This window comes from Lonchura striata, chromosome 7, assembly GCF_050655825.1.
Source record: "Lonchura striata isolate lonStrDom1 chromosome 7, ASM5065582v1, whole genome shotgun sequence".
Classification (NCBI taxonomy): domain Eukaryota; kingdom Metazoa; phylum Chordata; class Aves; order Passeriformes; family Estrildidae; genus Lonchura; species Lonchura striata.
In genome coordinates this window covers 28,269,687-28,284,938 of record NC_140709.1, presented here as the reverse complement: position 1 = coordinate 28,284,938, position 15,252 = coordinate 28,269,687, and the positions used below count along the sequence as shown (strand labels likewise).

General features: G+C 40.2%; 1 protein-coding gene across 2 annotated transcripts; it reads left to right on the top strand.

Annotated features, from left to right (window-relative positions):
• Positions 1-4,727: 4,727 nt before the first annotated feature.
• On the top strand, positions 4,728-14,543 carry COQ10B (coenzyme Q10B). Of its 2 annotated transcripts, none has more exons than XM_021555459.4 (5): positions 4,728-4,812; positions 8,105-8,251; positions 9,411-9,603; positions 11,736-11,837; positions 14,330-14,543. In XM_021555459.4, exons 1-5 carry the CDS (start codon positions 4,757-4,759, stop codon positions 14,495-14,497), a joined length of 666 nt encoding a protein of 221 aa, XP_021411134.1. In that variant the 5' UTR covers positions 4,728-4,756; the 3' UTR covers positions 14,498-14,543. The 2 variants fall into 2 exon arrangements, with proteins under 2 accessions (XP_021411134.1, XP_085440754.1); XM_085584628.1 differs by having other exon boundaries at positions 4,728-4,997.
• The last annotated feature ends 709 nt before the right edge of the window (positions 14,544-15,252 follow it).

Here is a 15,252-nt window from a genome sequence, read left to right as displayed (position 1 = left end):
AGCGAGGAGGAACGATCAGATGTTTATGAACATGACCTAGTGTGGATGTAAACAAATTGTTCAGCTGTTCTGCAATAACTGACCTCACACCACTTCCACATTTCATTTGGGAATTACTAACTTTTTTCCCCAGGTGATATATACACATTTCAGCATCCCTGTCTATTGTATACCTGATAACTAAATAGGATTGATTCTATCCACATGCAAAGCCTTGGGAACTCTCCCTTACAGTCAAGTGTTGTGAACAAGCTAGTTTTTTATTGTCTCAGCTTTTAATAGTAGTAAAATACCAAGGCTGGCTATGCAACCTAGGTTCAAAGTCCACGATTGCTTAATGATATTTCATAACACAGTGTAATATGTAAACTTCTAGAGATTATTTATTATCATGTGGCTTTATTGTACACCTGCTAAGTCCCTAATCTCCTCAAAAGCTTTTGCAACAAGTGATGTCAACTTGAGAACTTCCCATCAGGTAAAATGCATAAACTGTTTCTGAAAAGGGTGATAAATGCACGATGGCAAAACCCATATTGACTCTTCACTAATCACTCTGCTTATGCAAGCTGGTAGTTCACATTATGGCTTTTTGAGGGTTGTCTTAAAGAAAATAATGTGAAGCTCATGTTTTTGTGTTAATACATGTATTTGATTGACCAACTGATCTAAAGATCTGTCAGTCTGCTTTGTGTTGATTGGTTTGCAGGAATTTGCTGAACAGTTCTGCTTTTAATAATTTACTAACTACATGTACTCAAATGTTAAGAGTGACTGTCACTTGAAGGTGCACAAAGTCTTCTGTTCTTTATTCTCAGCGTTATTAAACTCACATTCCACATTTCTAGAAAGATGCACTTGCACATACTCACAGGCTACAAAAGGAGATATTTACCAAGCTGCCCAGAGACATGTGACAGTAAGGTTGAGGCAAATTCCCTGCTGCAAGAATTTAATGCATGTAACTATTTTAAGTAAATGTCACATGCTCAGATTCACTGTGAAGATCAATTTGCAGTAACTTTCCCTCCTTTCTTCAGCCTGACTTCCAGTTTATGTTAAGCAGAACAATTACAATATTTCATTTCTTCTGTTATTAAGCAGACCTGAGCTAGGGATGAGGTCTCGAGGAACGCTTTAAAGTCATAATTCTGAAATGTGCCATTTCACACATAAAAGAGACTTATGTGTTGTGAGTGCTAACAGAAATTGTGCTGTGATGAAACAATGAGAAAACTGCCTTCTACTTGTGTCTCTTCCCTGCTTTTCCACCAAATTCTGTATGCTGCCCCAGGTTCTTTTTGGCTGCCTGTCAAATCCCTGAATATGTACTTTTGCCTCCTGAACATTAACTCCATCACACAGCTTCCACAGAATACGGACAGGGCTGTTACTTAGTGGTTTACCAGCCCTACTGAGTTCCCACCCCTTTCCCACACATGCAAGTGAACAGCGAGTTCACAGAGATTCCTGTATGCATTTGAAACGGATTTAAGAGCCCTCAAGCTTTGCAGATCAGGAATCACACCTAAGGAACAGACCTCCAAGGTCCCACTTTATGTAAGATTCAGGTCCAATTTCACGGGCAGCTTAAGCTGTCACCAGCTGGCACTGCTGCTGGAAGAAATATCCAGACTCTTTGCCTGGCCTTGATTGACCCCATCTATTGTGCCAGCAGAACTTTCTGGCACTGTTTCACTCAAAGAAGGCAGGCTCTTGACTACATCCTTGTGCTACTTCTTCCAAAAGTAGTTTTTTATTTGTATTAATTCCCCACCACCACCCACCCATGCTGTAAAGAGCTGTAGAATGAGCTGACATTAGCAAAATGCTACAAACCTGGGCTAAACTCCTAGTCCTTCATTCTGCCCAGGTCTGTGCTTAGCTTCACGTGCCAGGGACAGTTCACTGACAATCACGTGTCTGTTAAAGGGCAGAAATTCTTAAAACAAAGAGAGGAAATATTTAACTGTAGCAGCTGTGTTTCAACTCTGCACAAACTTCTCAAACAACATGAGCAAGAAAAAAATAGCACAAAATAAAATCTCTTCCAGTCCCATTTTTGTTTCTGATGTCAAGAAGAAATAATGTACGAAGTGACAATTTTTTGTCACTGGAAAGCAATGAGTTAAAAAATACACATTGGAAGGTAAGCTTTTTGGACAATTTTAAATGAGGGCTGCTTTGTGTTCTGCAGGATGTGCATAACCTGAACACAAACCATTTGTGTCACTGCTGGTAAGGGGGGCCTGAGGAACATAAATCAAAGATGGGATGGGACTGTCATCTGTGCTGCCACAGTCCTGAGGGAGTCTGAGGGTGTTTTTGTAGATTTTCTGCCAAGAGGAAGCAGGCTCCAGGCCCTGTGTCCCAGCTAACGCTGTCCCAGGGCTGGCAGGGCCAGGGGGGTTGGGTAAGGGCTGCTGCAGACACAGCCCTCCCCACGCAGCAATCCTCCCCCAGCCTGCCCGAGCTGCGCCCGGGGCTGCGTGCTTTGGTGCAGATCATGTTCTTCCTGAGCAGTTTAATAAATACAGACAGTACTATTTTGGAACTGGGACAGAGTAAGAACAGAGTAGCTGGATTTCAAAACCGTCTGTGAGCAAATATGCATTGAGATTTAAACCTTTTTTGGATTTTTTGGTCCACTGAAACCTTATGAAGATCAAACAAGTTTAATCCTTTACACAACATGTTCACAGCCAAATACTTCAATTATTACTAACACCAAGTTCACTGGCACTATATAAAATATAAGAAAATTTATGTGATTTTATATCCTGATGAATCATCTATGTTTGTAGATAATTTTTCCCAGCCTACATGTATATATTTTGAGATCTTTCAAAGGCAAATATTATTCAAAACTCATTTGTAAACAGGAACACAGTTACTATATTTTTGCTTTCCTCAGCATATCTCTGGCTACCTAAGGAACACACTAAACCAGCTGCTCTTTTCACTTATCTGTAGGAATAGAGCTTTTTTTTACATGGGAATATGCTCTCCTCCTTGTCAAAGATTGACTCTTTCCCCTCTGAAAGGTGTCCTTAAAATTATTGTTTTTAATAGTATAAACCTCATAGTCAGAATGTAAACCTAACCTTCTAATGATAGTAGTATTATAAAAAATAACATTTAGAAAAAAACAACCTCTGTGGTCCTACAGTACATCCCTTTCTAGTGTATCAGAAATCTTGCATCCCTCTGGTGTTAAGGATTAATTTGGACCACTCTTCCAGTCAGAGTTAGTAAACACAGCACTCTCTTCCAGCAACAGGTATCAAGCAAGGTTTAAGAACTTTAATCTTGAGCCTACCAAGAGAAAACAAAAAAGGCAAAAACTCCTCAAAGTGCCTTAAACATCCATCACCTTGAACTACTCGATGCCTGACTCTTCAATTATTCTAAACACCTAAAAACATCAGTCTTTGTGAGAGGCATTTCCTGATCCACTAGGATTCACTGAGCAAGCTAGAATGACAGACACAGAATCCAGCAAATAATAGCAGCACTCGTGGAAGTTGCAAAACACAGATGAGGTTAGTAATAAGGGTTAGAGGAAGGGAGGACAGCATAGGACTGGGGCTTTGTTTGCATTTCTGTCTTTGCAGTTTGTTTTTCACCTGCACTGGAGAACCTGGGTTTTTACTGATTTCTGTTTTTCATCAAAGTAATAGAGATATGCTGCAGGACAGCTTATCTGAAAAACACCATACCCTGAGGTGGTAAAGCAAAAGTTGCTCCATTGAGTCTCTGTCATCCAAATTGGTGGTGTGCTTATTTAATGAGTGGTTTTGCTAATGGCAAGGACGCTGGGATAATTAAAAGGACGTTTTCTGAAGAGGATGTGTTGTAGGTTTATATAATTGAACTGTTATTTTTGTCCAGAAATCTCACTTCTTAATGCATTCAGCATTCAACAGCTTCAACTAAAATTGCTTCATTTACATTGTAAATAAGTGGGAATGGGTTCCTCCCGTAGTTTAAGGGACACTGCTGGCAGTGTATCCAGGCTGGTTTTCTAGTGCATACAGCCCAGACACAACTCAAGTTCAGGACGTGAAAATACCAATCTTAGTTCAAGATTCCCAGTCAAGACTATATCTGGTACTAAAGTTAAAAAAAGCCAACCCAAACTATTTTATGGAAATAGATTTTGCAGTCTTACCTTTTAACAGTTTCTGCATTACACAAAATATGAAAGGTGTGATGAATTATATTTAAACAGTAGGTCTCCAATCGCAGAGTAATTGTAAAACACGCTTTCCTTGAGAGAGCCTGTATTTGAAAGGTACATTACGAGAAAGCGTTAATTAACGATTTCTTTGTCTCAAGTTGTGACCAAAGGGTGCTCTGTGATTACAAACAGGTCTGTGGCCGTACTGCTAAGCTGCTGCTGACTGTAACCCTGAGCAGGCACCGAGCAGAGGCGGGACGAGCACCGGCGACTCCTCCCGCGGACCCGCCGGGTCGGGCGCTCTGCGGGGGACGGACACGCGGACAGACACGCGGACGGACACGAGGACGGACACGCGGACGGACACGCGGACGGACACGCGGACGGACACGCGGACGGACACGAGCCCGAGGCCGCTCCCGCCGCTCGGTGGGGGCGCCCGCCGCGCTCCAGCCCAATTATGGCCCCGCGCGGGGCTCGCGCGCCGCCGGGCCAATCAGGCGGAGCGGCGCGGCCGCGCGCGCTGTCCCGTGACCGCGCGCCCCGCGCCGCGACGGGGGCGGCAGCGCGGCCGGGATGGCGCGGAGCGGCGCGGCTCTCGGCAGGGCGCTGGCCGGAGCGGCCGCCGCCAGGTACGCGGGGCGAGGCGCGGATTCCGCGGGCGTGACGGAGAGGTGTCGGGTTCCCGGTTAGAAACTCGCCTCCTCTTTGCCCGAGACAGTGGCAGAGTTGTGAGCGATCCGTCAAAGAACGGAGGAAGCGCCCGGATGTTTTTCCCTTCAGATAATGCAACAAGTTCCTCCTCACCTGAGCATACGTAAGGCTGGCTGCAACAGCTTGAGAAAAACAGTATGCTTTGGTGAAGAGTTAACCTTTCAACTGAAAGAAAAAAGAGCAAGCAGATCACAAAGTGCGATTTGAAAATCCTAGTATGAAAGGTTCACCTGTACTGTTTTGGCAGTGCTGCTGTGTTTCTTTATCAAACTGTCATGATGTCAAATTTCATGCAGTCATTTGACAAAACTGTAAACTGCAGTGGTAAAATGTAACACTGGACCACATTTTTACTGTATATTCTTTGTGGTATAATCTTAGTGTTGTGTTTGCAATATTAAATTTGTTCAGTCCTGATCAACAAAATTGTTATTTTAAACAGTAATTTGAGCCTCCAGGGCAAAATCAATTGCTGGAAGGATGTTTGGTATAGGGAAACCCATTAAGTAACTGCTTGCAAACTCAGTTTAAAAATGTTTCTAGTGGAAGCTGCAAGGATCTTGGCAGCTGGTTTTAAGCAAGCACACGCTGGATCAAACCCAGTGCTGTGCTATGCTACCTGGAGCCTTGGAGCCGGGGATGCTTCACTCCTGCAGTTGGCCCCGGAATGCACGCTATACCTGCTGCCACCTGGGCAGAACCTCACTGTGCTCAGAAGCAGACTTCAAGGGCTCAGGTGGTAAATTAGTTTCATGTGCTTACTCAGACTGAGATGCTAATGAAGACACTTGCTGGTACACTAATTTTTTTTTTTATACAAACAGCTGTTGGCAAGGAATTTGAATTTGAATGGGATCAACTCGTGTCTCACAGACCATAAAGTCAGATATCACTAAGCTGATGAAAGTATCAGCTGGGGTACAGTAAACACATTTGCCTTGCCAGGCTCCTGGCACTAATTTCAATGTTTACACCGAGGAGCTAAGAGCCGTTTTTTCAAAAAAGTTAACCTTCAGGCCTAGAAAATTGTGTAGTTATTAAAAAAAAAAAGTAAAAATCACAGAATATGGATCACTTACACATGCATGTCATTCTCCAGAAATGCTTCCTTTTCAGGCCTTGGGAGTTGGGTGGTGCCGTGATCAGTCCTCAAGTGCTCAGGGAGAAAGCAGTGAGTGGAGATAGTTGTGTCACTGCAGGAGATAAATACAGAGGTGGCAGGTGTGTCTGAATTCTAGAATGGATTTGGTTTTTCTTCAGTAGCCCAGGTCAGGTTCACAAAACTGCATGACAGCCATGGAAACCAAGGGATTTCTTAAGAAGATCTGCTTTTGTGACCTGGGACCCAGCCCAGCACATTCTCACAGCATCTGTTCTTCAGATGAAACTGGGAGAGAGATGGAGACTCACCGTAGCTGTTAGCATTATAACCTCTTAGCCTTGCCTTCCTTGAATGGCAAGGACATATTCTTTCAGCAGCTGAGAGATTATTTGTAAGGATTGTTTTTCAGCCCTGTGGCTGAAACACGTTTAGATAAAACTGCATGAAACAATAGACTGGCACAGCATTACAGTAAAAAACAAACCAAGAGACAAACCCTGGTGACTGGTTTGGACTGTGTCCTGTACATAGCCCCAGATAATGGAATTTAAATCAGCTGTGCAGAATGAGATCTGCTCAAACATTTGAACACCTTCTGTGAATCTGGTTGAGGCAGCTACAATGTGACTGGCACTCTTCCAGCATTCCTGTCAAACCTTTTCCTTAACAGTCTTGTATGGTCTGTCTGGAAAAAACAGACTTTGTCCACATCCCTTGAGATACTGTTACAAACATTCTCAGAGTTGTCTAAAGGCTTATAAAGTAGACCTACCCTTTCTTAATTTTGACACAATACTTCTGTCTCAGTTTAGTTTCTTTTCAACTGCAGTGATTACAATGTGTTTTCAGGCATCACGCCTCATATCCCAGTTGCATAGTTGGTTTTTAAAAAGTCTGTACAGATTGTTTCTAACCAGCTGCTAATGATGATTATTTTCCTCTAAACTCTACCAGTTTGTTATTTACCCAACTCCTACTGCAGTGACCATATAAGCTGATGTGGTCAGTCATGGGTAACTACTGTATTTAATTAGAATTCTAAATTATGCTGATTTTTAAAGAACATATTGCTAATTTTAATTAAATTTAATTTAAAATGGGTGACTAATTTGGTGTTTGGTTAAAAAAAAAAAAAAAGCCGTCTACCTGTTTATTTTATCTAAAAAACCAACAAAACAACAAAACAACCAACCTAACCCCAAAGAAGCCTAGCTCTAAGTAGAAGAGGTTGCCTCCATTTTTAACCATGTGAATCCAGAAGTATAGTCCTGATTATATAGCTAGAGGAAGATCAGTAAAAGACCTGGGTTACTCATTAGCTTATGTTTGTAGAGTCACTGTGGGCAAATAGTGGCATTTTTACTTTCCTGGTGCCAAAATTCAGAGCTTCTGAAACAGCATTTTGCATCTTGACTGACCTGATCTGAACAAAATCAGTTATTTAGCAGAACTGTTAAACACAGTGAATATTTGTTAGATTTTAGTGTAGAAGTTCACAGAGAAAACCGAAGTGCAGTCTTAGAGTTACTAGTACTTTTAAAGGTAATTTGTTCAGTTTTACTTATGAAAACACTGCACCCAAGGTTCTGGTGATACGTTCTGAAGGAAATGTTGAAATCTGGGTAAATAAAGCACCTTCTGAAAGGACTTCCAAAATGAAGTTTTATTTTTAAGAGAAGGGTGGCAGCATAGGGATTATAGCAGAATTTTATAGCTTTCTGTCTCCAAGTGAAACCTTCTCTGCTTTGTGTATTCCAGAAGGGTAAAGCATTCAAACTCTGCCTCATTTTTGCTATTAAGAGAGTCTGTTCTGCAGACTAAGTGACTTGAACGACAACTCAAGCAGCCAGCGGTTAATGAGGCTCTTTGTATTTCACTCTGCCAGTTACTACTGTCATGACTGGGGGCTATTTTTAGTTTCTCTTAGGGGAAAAAAAAAAAGGTGCCCCTTGTGTTTCTGACTGTTTATATATTGTTACAAGCCTTCCTTTTTCCATCTGGTTGACATTTTCTGTAATGTTATACAAGAGACTGTTTGTCTTACCTGAATGCATTATTATTTATTTTGCTGATATGAAACACATCTAAAAGCAATTTCCCTGTTTCAGGCACTTGGCTTCTTGTGGTATTCTGATGACCAGAACTTCTCCTTTGCAAGCACCTGTAATGAGCCATACTTTTTCAAGAAATTTCTTCAATGTTGCTGCACCACTAATAAATAAAAGAAAAGAATATTCTGAAAGAAGAATTATAGGGTTGGTATCAAACTGTGGAAAGATACTTTAAATGCTTATTGATTTTGTATTTGCTGTAATTAATCCAAAACAGTAGTAGTTCAAAAGACACATGTCCCTAAGACTCTGGGAACCTAGAAAGGAGTTTTGACTTTCAAAATTTGTAGAGATTAGGTTTACCAGTCTGAAAGTTAATATAAAAAAAAGTAGGAACCCAAAGCCCTTGGCCCATAGCAAGAAACAGCAGAAATAACTGTTCATTCCATGACAAAACAAAACCAACCTTGAAATGGAGTAATACACTAAGAATTTCATCTAGTAAGATGTGGATAAATCAACAGGTGTGAAAACCCTGTTCTCTCCCAAACACATGCTAATGTCTGCACTTACATTATAATATACTTCTCAAGATTTTCTTAAAAGGGCCTTTGTACAATAGTCCTCACTCTAAGTACTGTTGAACATATGCTTCATTTTAAAGGAAATTAAGCACATGCTTAATCCCACCTGTTTCAGAGTCAGAATGAAAAATTAAAAACCATAGCTATGTAATACTTTGCCATGTTACAGCAGAATCAGCCAAAATGTTGCCTTAATAGTGTTTCATCTGATTTCAATATTCTGCCTGAGCAGGAGTGTTGGACAGAATGACGTGCAGAGATCCCTTCCAACATCAGCCATTCTGTGATGCTGGAAGGTTTTTCTATTGCATCTGGTTTTTAATTAAGTTTTTTTATTTGGACTAAAATAAGGAAGGTGGTGCTCCTCTGTTTAAACTTTATGAAATATAGTACTTGAGTTTCGGTACACCTTGTCTTGGGAGCTATTTTTTGTGGAATGTCCAACATCTGCCTAAATGAAGACACAGCTGTGCTAGAAAAAATGTTTCCATTTGAAGAGTATGCATGTTGACTTGATATTGCAGGAAGTAGCAGGCACTAGGTTCATTATTCACTAAAGTTACTGCTGGATGATGTGATTCTTTAAGCAAAAGCAATTACCAGTGTATTACTTTTCTTTCCTCTTAATTAGCTAAGCTGCATTTGCAATTTCCAAATCAGTGGTAGTGACTTTGTCCACCTTTCAACTGTCTATGCCATGTATACCATCTTTGAATCGTTTTCATACTAATTTGAAGTCAAATACCTTGTAACTGTAATGTTCATGTCTCCATTTCCAGGTATTCCATGCAGGAAATGTATGAAGTCGTTGCTGTTGTGGAGAATTACAAACTCTTTGTTCCTTGGTGTAAAAAGTCAGACATACTCTCGAGGCGCTCTGGGTACTGCAAAGCACAGCTAGAAATAGGATTCCCTCCTGTAGTAGAGAGATACACATCAATTGTAACCCTAGTGAGACCACATTTAGTTAAGGTAACTGCATTTTTCTTTTCCCCTAACTATAATTTTTGTTAACTTTTGTTTGTTGAAATTTGAATATTCCAGGAACATTTTGCTTCAAAACAGAATCGATGCTGGAAGTTCTTTGTGTGGCTCAAAACTTGTGTTGCTTTTCTTTAAAGACTTTAGATAAACTGGGGAGAATTTGAATGTGTTTTAAAACAACCTGCCACTTGAAGGAGGAGAGGAAATCACTTTTTAAATTGTCTTTATTCACAAAGCTGGCAGCCACTAAATGAAGATATTAATATTTTTGCATGGACTTTTTGTTTCTGTTTTTTCTTTGTTTTTGTTGTTGTTGTTTGTTAATTTTGTCCAAGCCCCTCTTAATACAAAATAAGTACTCAGTTAAAAGTTATCTGACAACTCTAGCTTCTGATGTCTTAATGAACTTGCTATCTGTCATTACTTTTCTTCTCACAACTTTAACTAGTTGATATGAAAGGCCTAAATAAAAAGGCTAAGCTTCAGTACAATGTGCTGAAAAGATGGTTATTCAATACATTGATGAGAAGAAAGAAGTGTGGATTTAATTTTTTTACAATTAATTTTTTCAGAAGAGAAGCAGTTATATTTTTTCTTTCAGCATTTCAAGAACAATAATTAGGAGAAAAGTAGAAAAGTGTCCAGGAAAACATTTTAAATGATGCCTCCATCTTCCATTTGTTTGCCTTATATGTTCAAATCTGTTTTGGTAAAGAAAGGCTCAGAACAGATTCCTTATAGCAAAAGTGCCTCTCCCTGGTAGATCCTGATTGGTTTAGAATAATTAGTGAAAATTATAGCATGTGATTGCTGTTCAAGATAACTGAAAATCCTATTTCACTATTCTTTTCTAGGCTTCCTAATAAGAGACACTTAACAGAAAACTCGTTTCTGAAGCACAGGGAAGATGTAATTTGGAAAAGGAATATGCAAAATGCCTTTATTCAATATCCTTACTGATACTGGAAAGGAAAAAAAATCTTTATTAAAAAAAGTTGAGCAGCTATAATGGAAAATCTGTAACTTACATGCTGAGAGCTTTCCTTTTCTTCAGTTTCCTGAGAAGAAAGGCTTCTATCAGCTATCAGATTGGCTTACCAACTCTTTTTCCTTCTTAATTCACTCAAAAGAAGCATCCTTGTCTCAGAAAAACCCCACAAAAGTGGTGAGGAAAGCCATTTCTTCAGAATTCATCCCTGGAGACATGTTAGCCTTTTCTCTGCTTCAGTTACTTTTCCTAGAGGTTTACATTATGTCCACAGAACTGCAGGAACATTTCTAGGGAAGTGATGGTGTGCTTGCACCATTTCACTGTCCTCTCAAGTAACTCCAGGCAAAGGAACCTTGTGTGGTGCTCAGGCACAAAATGGGAATGGGTTTGTTGCTTAAGGTTTTCCCTGTTTTAGCGCTTAAACAATAGAAAAATCACATTGGTAACAGCAGGTTTTGCTGAGGGGGAAAGCATGGAGTGAGTTTGCTACTTTAAGACTGGGAGAAAGGGGAATACAGTGGCAGTTTTCCCATTTTTTCTGCTGTTTTGATAGCAGTAGGGAAAAGCAGGCCCAGCTCTTTGTATCTAATCTTCCCTCTACTCCTTCCCCTTTCTGATGTAGAAGTAGCAAGGCCATGCATTATCTCATTCCTGGAAAGAGAAATGTAGGTGTTTTTGTGCTGATGATTAGTGTTTGAGATGAGTCACCTCACCACAGCTTTCCAAGCCAAACAACACCTATTCCCTGGGGACAGTCTGTTGGAGCAGAACTCCTTGGGGTAACAATAAGAACTTGTAAAAAAATGACCCAAAAAAAAGTTACAGAAATTTTCTCTACAAATTACAAGCCAATGATGTTATGTATTTGAATGTTCTATGCATCATGCCATAGATCTGTTTTATGACACTCAATACACCATCTTTTCCTCCGCCTTGGAAGGACTTCAATTATTTTGCCATAATTGACATCTTTGCATATAGAATTTCATGCTGGCTGTGCTGTAAGAACAGGTTTAACTATGCCACGACAAGCACTGTTTAACAAAACGCAAACATAACCTACAGTAATACCTATTTGTCACATTTGTAAGAGCCTAATTGTAGCTTGATTTTCAAAACTTTATTTTAGGCATCATGCACAGATGGAAAACTCTTTAATCACTTGGAAACAGTGTGGCGTTTGAGCCCTGGTATCCCTGGTTATCCAAGGACATGTACATTGGATTTTTCAGTAAGTATGGTAATTAAAACTACTACATACTAGGAGCAGCACACAGAAACACTTATCTTCAATGGAGGGGGCTTTTTTAAATGCCTGTACTACTTCTTTAAACACTTATACACAGAAAACAAGTTAGCTTTAGTCAATTCTGTCCAAAAGATTTTGCAAACTTTACTGCTGGAAACCACTTCAGTAACCTTCAGAAAAAACAGCCTTCTGTAAGGTGTCCATGTATCATGAAACAGGCTAGGACAGGCACCTTTCACCTTACAGTTCTAAACACATTGAAGTTTTTAGACAGTCCAATGCAGGACAAATGCTAAATATACTTTGCTATTTTCTTTAATCACTCTACAACCTAAATGCTCTTGGTACCAGAAAGTCAGTGTTCTGCCATTTGTTCCTGTTTGGGCAACAGTTTGGTCAGTTTAATTTCCTGTCTTCCAGTTTTCCTCTTTCATGTATTTTAAGCCTTACTCCTTCCTTCTCTAATACAAGTGTAATAGATTTTTGCTGTCTCTAATCTATGATGGGATATCACTGCAGCCCAAAACTATCACTCTTTAATCCAATACCTGATTTAACCCCATTTCACTTCCAGAAAAGCTGTTTCCATTCAAGTTACTGCTTTTCCACATTGTCTGGTTTGTCTGCCATCACATTTTTTTTCTTGCATTTTATAACAAAATGTATAACAAAGCATTAAGCTGGAGGTTGTAACAGGCTGCAAAAGTACACAGAGCTGGGCTAATCCTGCTGCCATCTGCTGGAATACCCTGCTTTGAAAATTATCTTCAGTGAATAGCTTTTGGAGTATTTTTAAACTAGCACATTAACCTCCTTGGGTTATGAACTTTCAGCCTATTATTATATTGCACTTCATACAGTTCAACAGTAAAAATTAATCTATAGGTGCTCAAATAACTGCATTTTTTAATGGTTTGCATGTTATGTATTCATGTTATTTGTATTTATTTCGGCAAATAAGTGTCAGTTCTTTCTACTAGCATATATAAGCTGTCTTTTTACCCAAGCCATAAATCAGTTTAAAAACTTGAATTAAACAGCTATTTAAAGCCTAAAATCTAAGTACAGGCTCTGTAAGAAAACAGCACCACATCTCCACAAACCAAAGCCACATTTTGACATTTCAGGTCAAGAACTTCAGTTAAAGGGAATCAAAAATTAACTGAACATGGGTATTTTCTTGGGGGAACACTATCAACACATCTTACTGCTTACCCTGTTTTGAGGCAGGAAAGGAAGTCAGTGCAGTTGGCTGTGCTTAACCTCTGCCAGTTACTGCCCTGCTGCTCCTTGCCTCTGGGCACGTGCAGGCAGGGATGATAAGCATTTCACAACAAACTCCTCAAAACAGGCCCTGCAATTACAGATATCCCAGAGAAAACTTTGATTTCAAGAATGCCTGTTTGCTTTAGAAAATGTTATTTGAGTTTTGGGCTAGGCTGGTTCCCACAAACTGCTGTATCCTCTTGTGCCAGCCTGATTCCAGGAGACATCTACATACACAGCAGGGAACTTTCCTGCTTTGGCTTCACCTCTGAAATGATTTGTTTCATAGACTGAAGCCACCACTTTTACCACCTGCAAACTTAATTAATGTATACCATACCTTAAGATTGATATAAATGCTGAACATATTGCCACACTCAACATCCCCACTGTACAGAACTCTGCATGCCCTAAATGACAGCTCTCAGACTTGCAAAGGCACGTTAATTTTATTGTTGCTTGAGGTCAAGGAAATGTAAATGAGGCTACACTTGGCTCATGGGCCAAGCTGTTTAATTACTTCTGTGCTACTGCTTTGCAGTTAACATGCATTGCTTGTGTATTTGCTCCTTGTGGCATTAAATATGCTGATTTTTCAGGAATAACAAAAATGACATAACTCTCAATCCTTTTCATTGACTGCTCGTGTCAGGTCAGGAGTGAGAGCTGTTCAGGTGGGAGATGTGACACACAAACCAGATCTGTAATTTTTGTCATTAAACTGATTGTTTGAACCTACCGTAACTACTGCCATCAACAAGGAAAGACTGTTTTAAAATACTGGTATTTAATAGGTAACTATTTCAAATGGCTTTTAAGTTTCTTGGGCATGCTCCAGTTTACCTGTTAGTCTGCTCTCTTGCCATGCAGGATTTTCTTCAGACGACTTTTGTCCCTCAAGTGAATTCTGTGCACAAAATAGGAGTTATTGTTTGTCAGTAGTTTTTGTAATGAACCATTTATTAAAGAAAATACAGTTTAGGTTCACTTCATAGAACTGCATGAGGGGATTCTCTTAATGGAAAAGCCCAGAAGTACAGTCCTTAGACCAAGGAAAATGGGTTTCCTTCTCAGCCACATTCACTTATTCCTCAGTTTTAACTGTCCTACAACTTAACCTGCAGCATTCACTGGAGATTCTTTAATAGGGCTGTTTATTTGTAACAGCATATATAGGAAAAATAATTATCTTTCATTTTCTTAAACAGATTTCTTTCGAATTTCGTTCACTTCTACACTCAAAACTTGCTACGCTATTTTTTGATGAAGTTGTAAAGCAGATGGTTGCTGCCTTTGAAAGAAGAGCATCCAAACTGCATGGCCCAGAAACCAGCATCCCTCGGGAGCTGATGCTGCATGAAGTTCATCAGACGTAAAGGAAACCTGTAACAACCTCAGCTATAAACTCGTTTGTACACTTCATTTGCACAAAGTGCCGTGCTCCTCCTTTGGGGCATCTATTTCTTGTCTGAGCTTGGGTGTGATCTTACACTGTGCCAAACATACCTGCTCAGACAGACACAGAATGTTCAAAAGCTGCAATCAAGTGCAGCTTAAAGCCTTATCAGTAACAGACACCTGGCAGCTCCTGTAACCCAGGCTATCTCAGCTGCCGTTTAACGCCTAACGGCTCCTGGAATCACAGCCCAAGCTCTGCCTTAGCCAAGCTCCTGGGGTTTTTAGCACTGTTACTTATTAACTCAGCTTTGTGGGAATGTTAACTTCAGAGCATCAACTCAGCCAGCTCTGCCCAAGCAAAGGCCAACTGACACACTGGCTTCATTGCAAATGGCACAGTTTGGCAACCATTGAGGAGTGGTGCTTTGAATTCAATTGAATGGCAAAGGTAAGTCAGGGATCTCCAGTTGCTCCTAGAGTGACCAGCAACTGCTCTAGAACTTCCCTCGTTTTCAGGGGTGAAATGCATAAGGAGTACCATAAGCTGAGTGCAGCAGTTTCAGCTACAGCCAGTGGTTCCCAGCCTGGAATATGTAGCACATTTGGCAGGCTGAACTTGCTTCTTGCCACTCCTTCCGTGGTACATGCTGCACTTTGGTTACCTCCATCTCACCTAATGCAAACAGAACACTTCAAAGCAAGTGTTACCTCTGAGAACCAGGTACCTGTACTG

What these genes read in the sequence shown, in the direction of transcription:
- COQ10B (XM_021555459.4), top strand. Translation starts at nt 4,757, where the DNA reads ATGGCGCGGAGCGGCGCGGCTCTCGGCAGGGCGCTGGCCGGAGCGGCC. An exon ending in GCCGGAGCGGCCGCCGCCAG is followed by an intron (nt 4,813 to 8,104) that starts GTACGCGGGGCG and finishes TCCCTGTTTCAG; the next exon opens with GCACTTGGCTTCTTGTGGTA. An exon ending in TCTGAAAGAAGAATTATAGG is followed by an intron (nt 8,252 to 9,410) that starts GTTGGTATCAAA and finishes CTCCATTTCCAG; the next exon opens with GTATTCCATGCAGGAAATGT.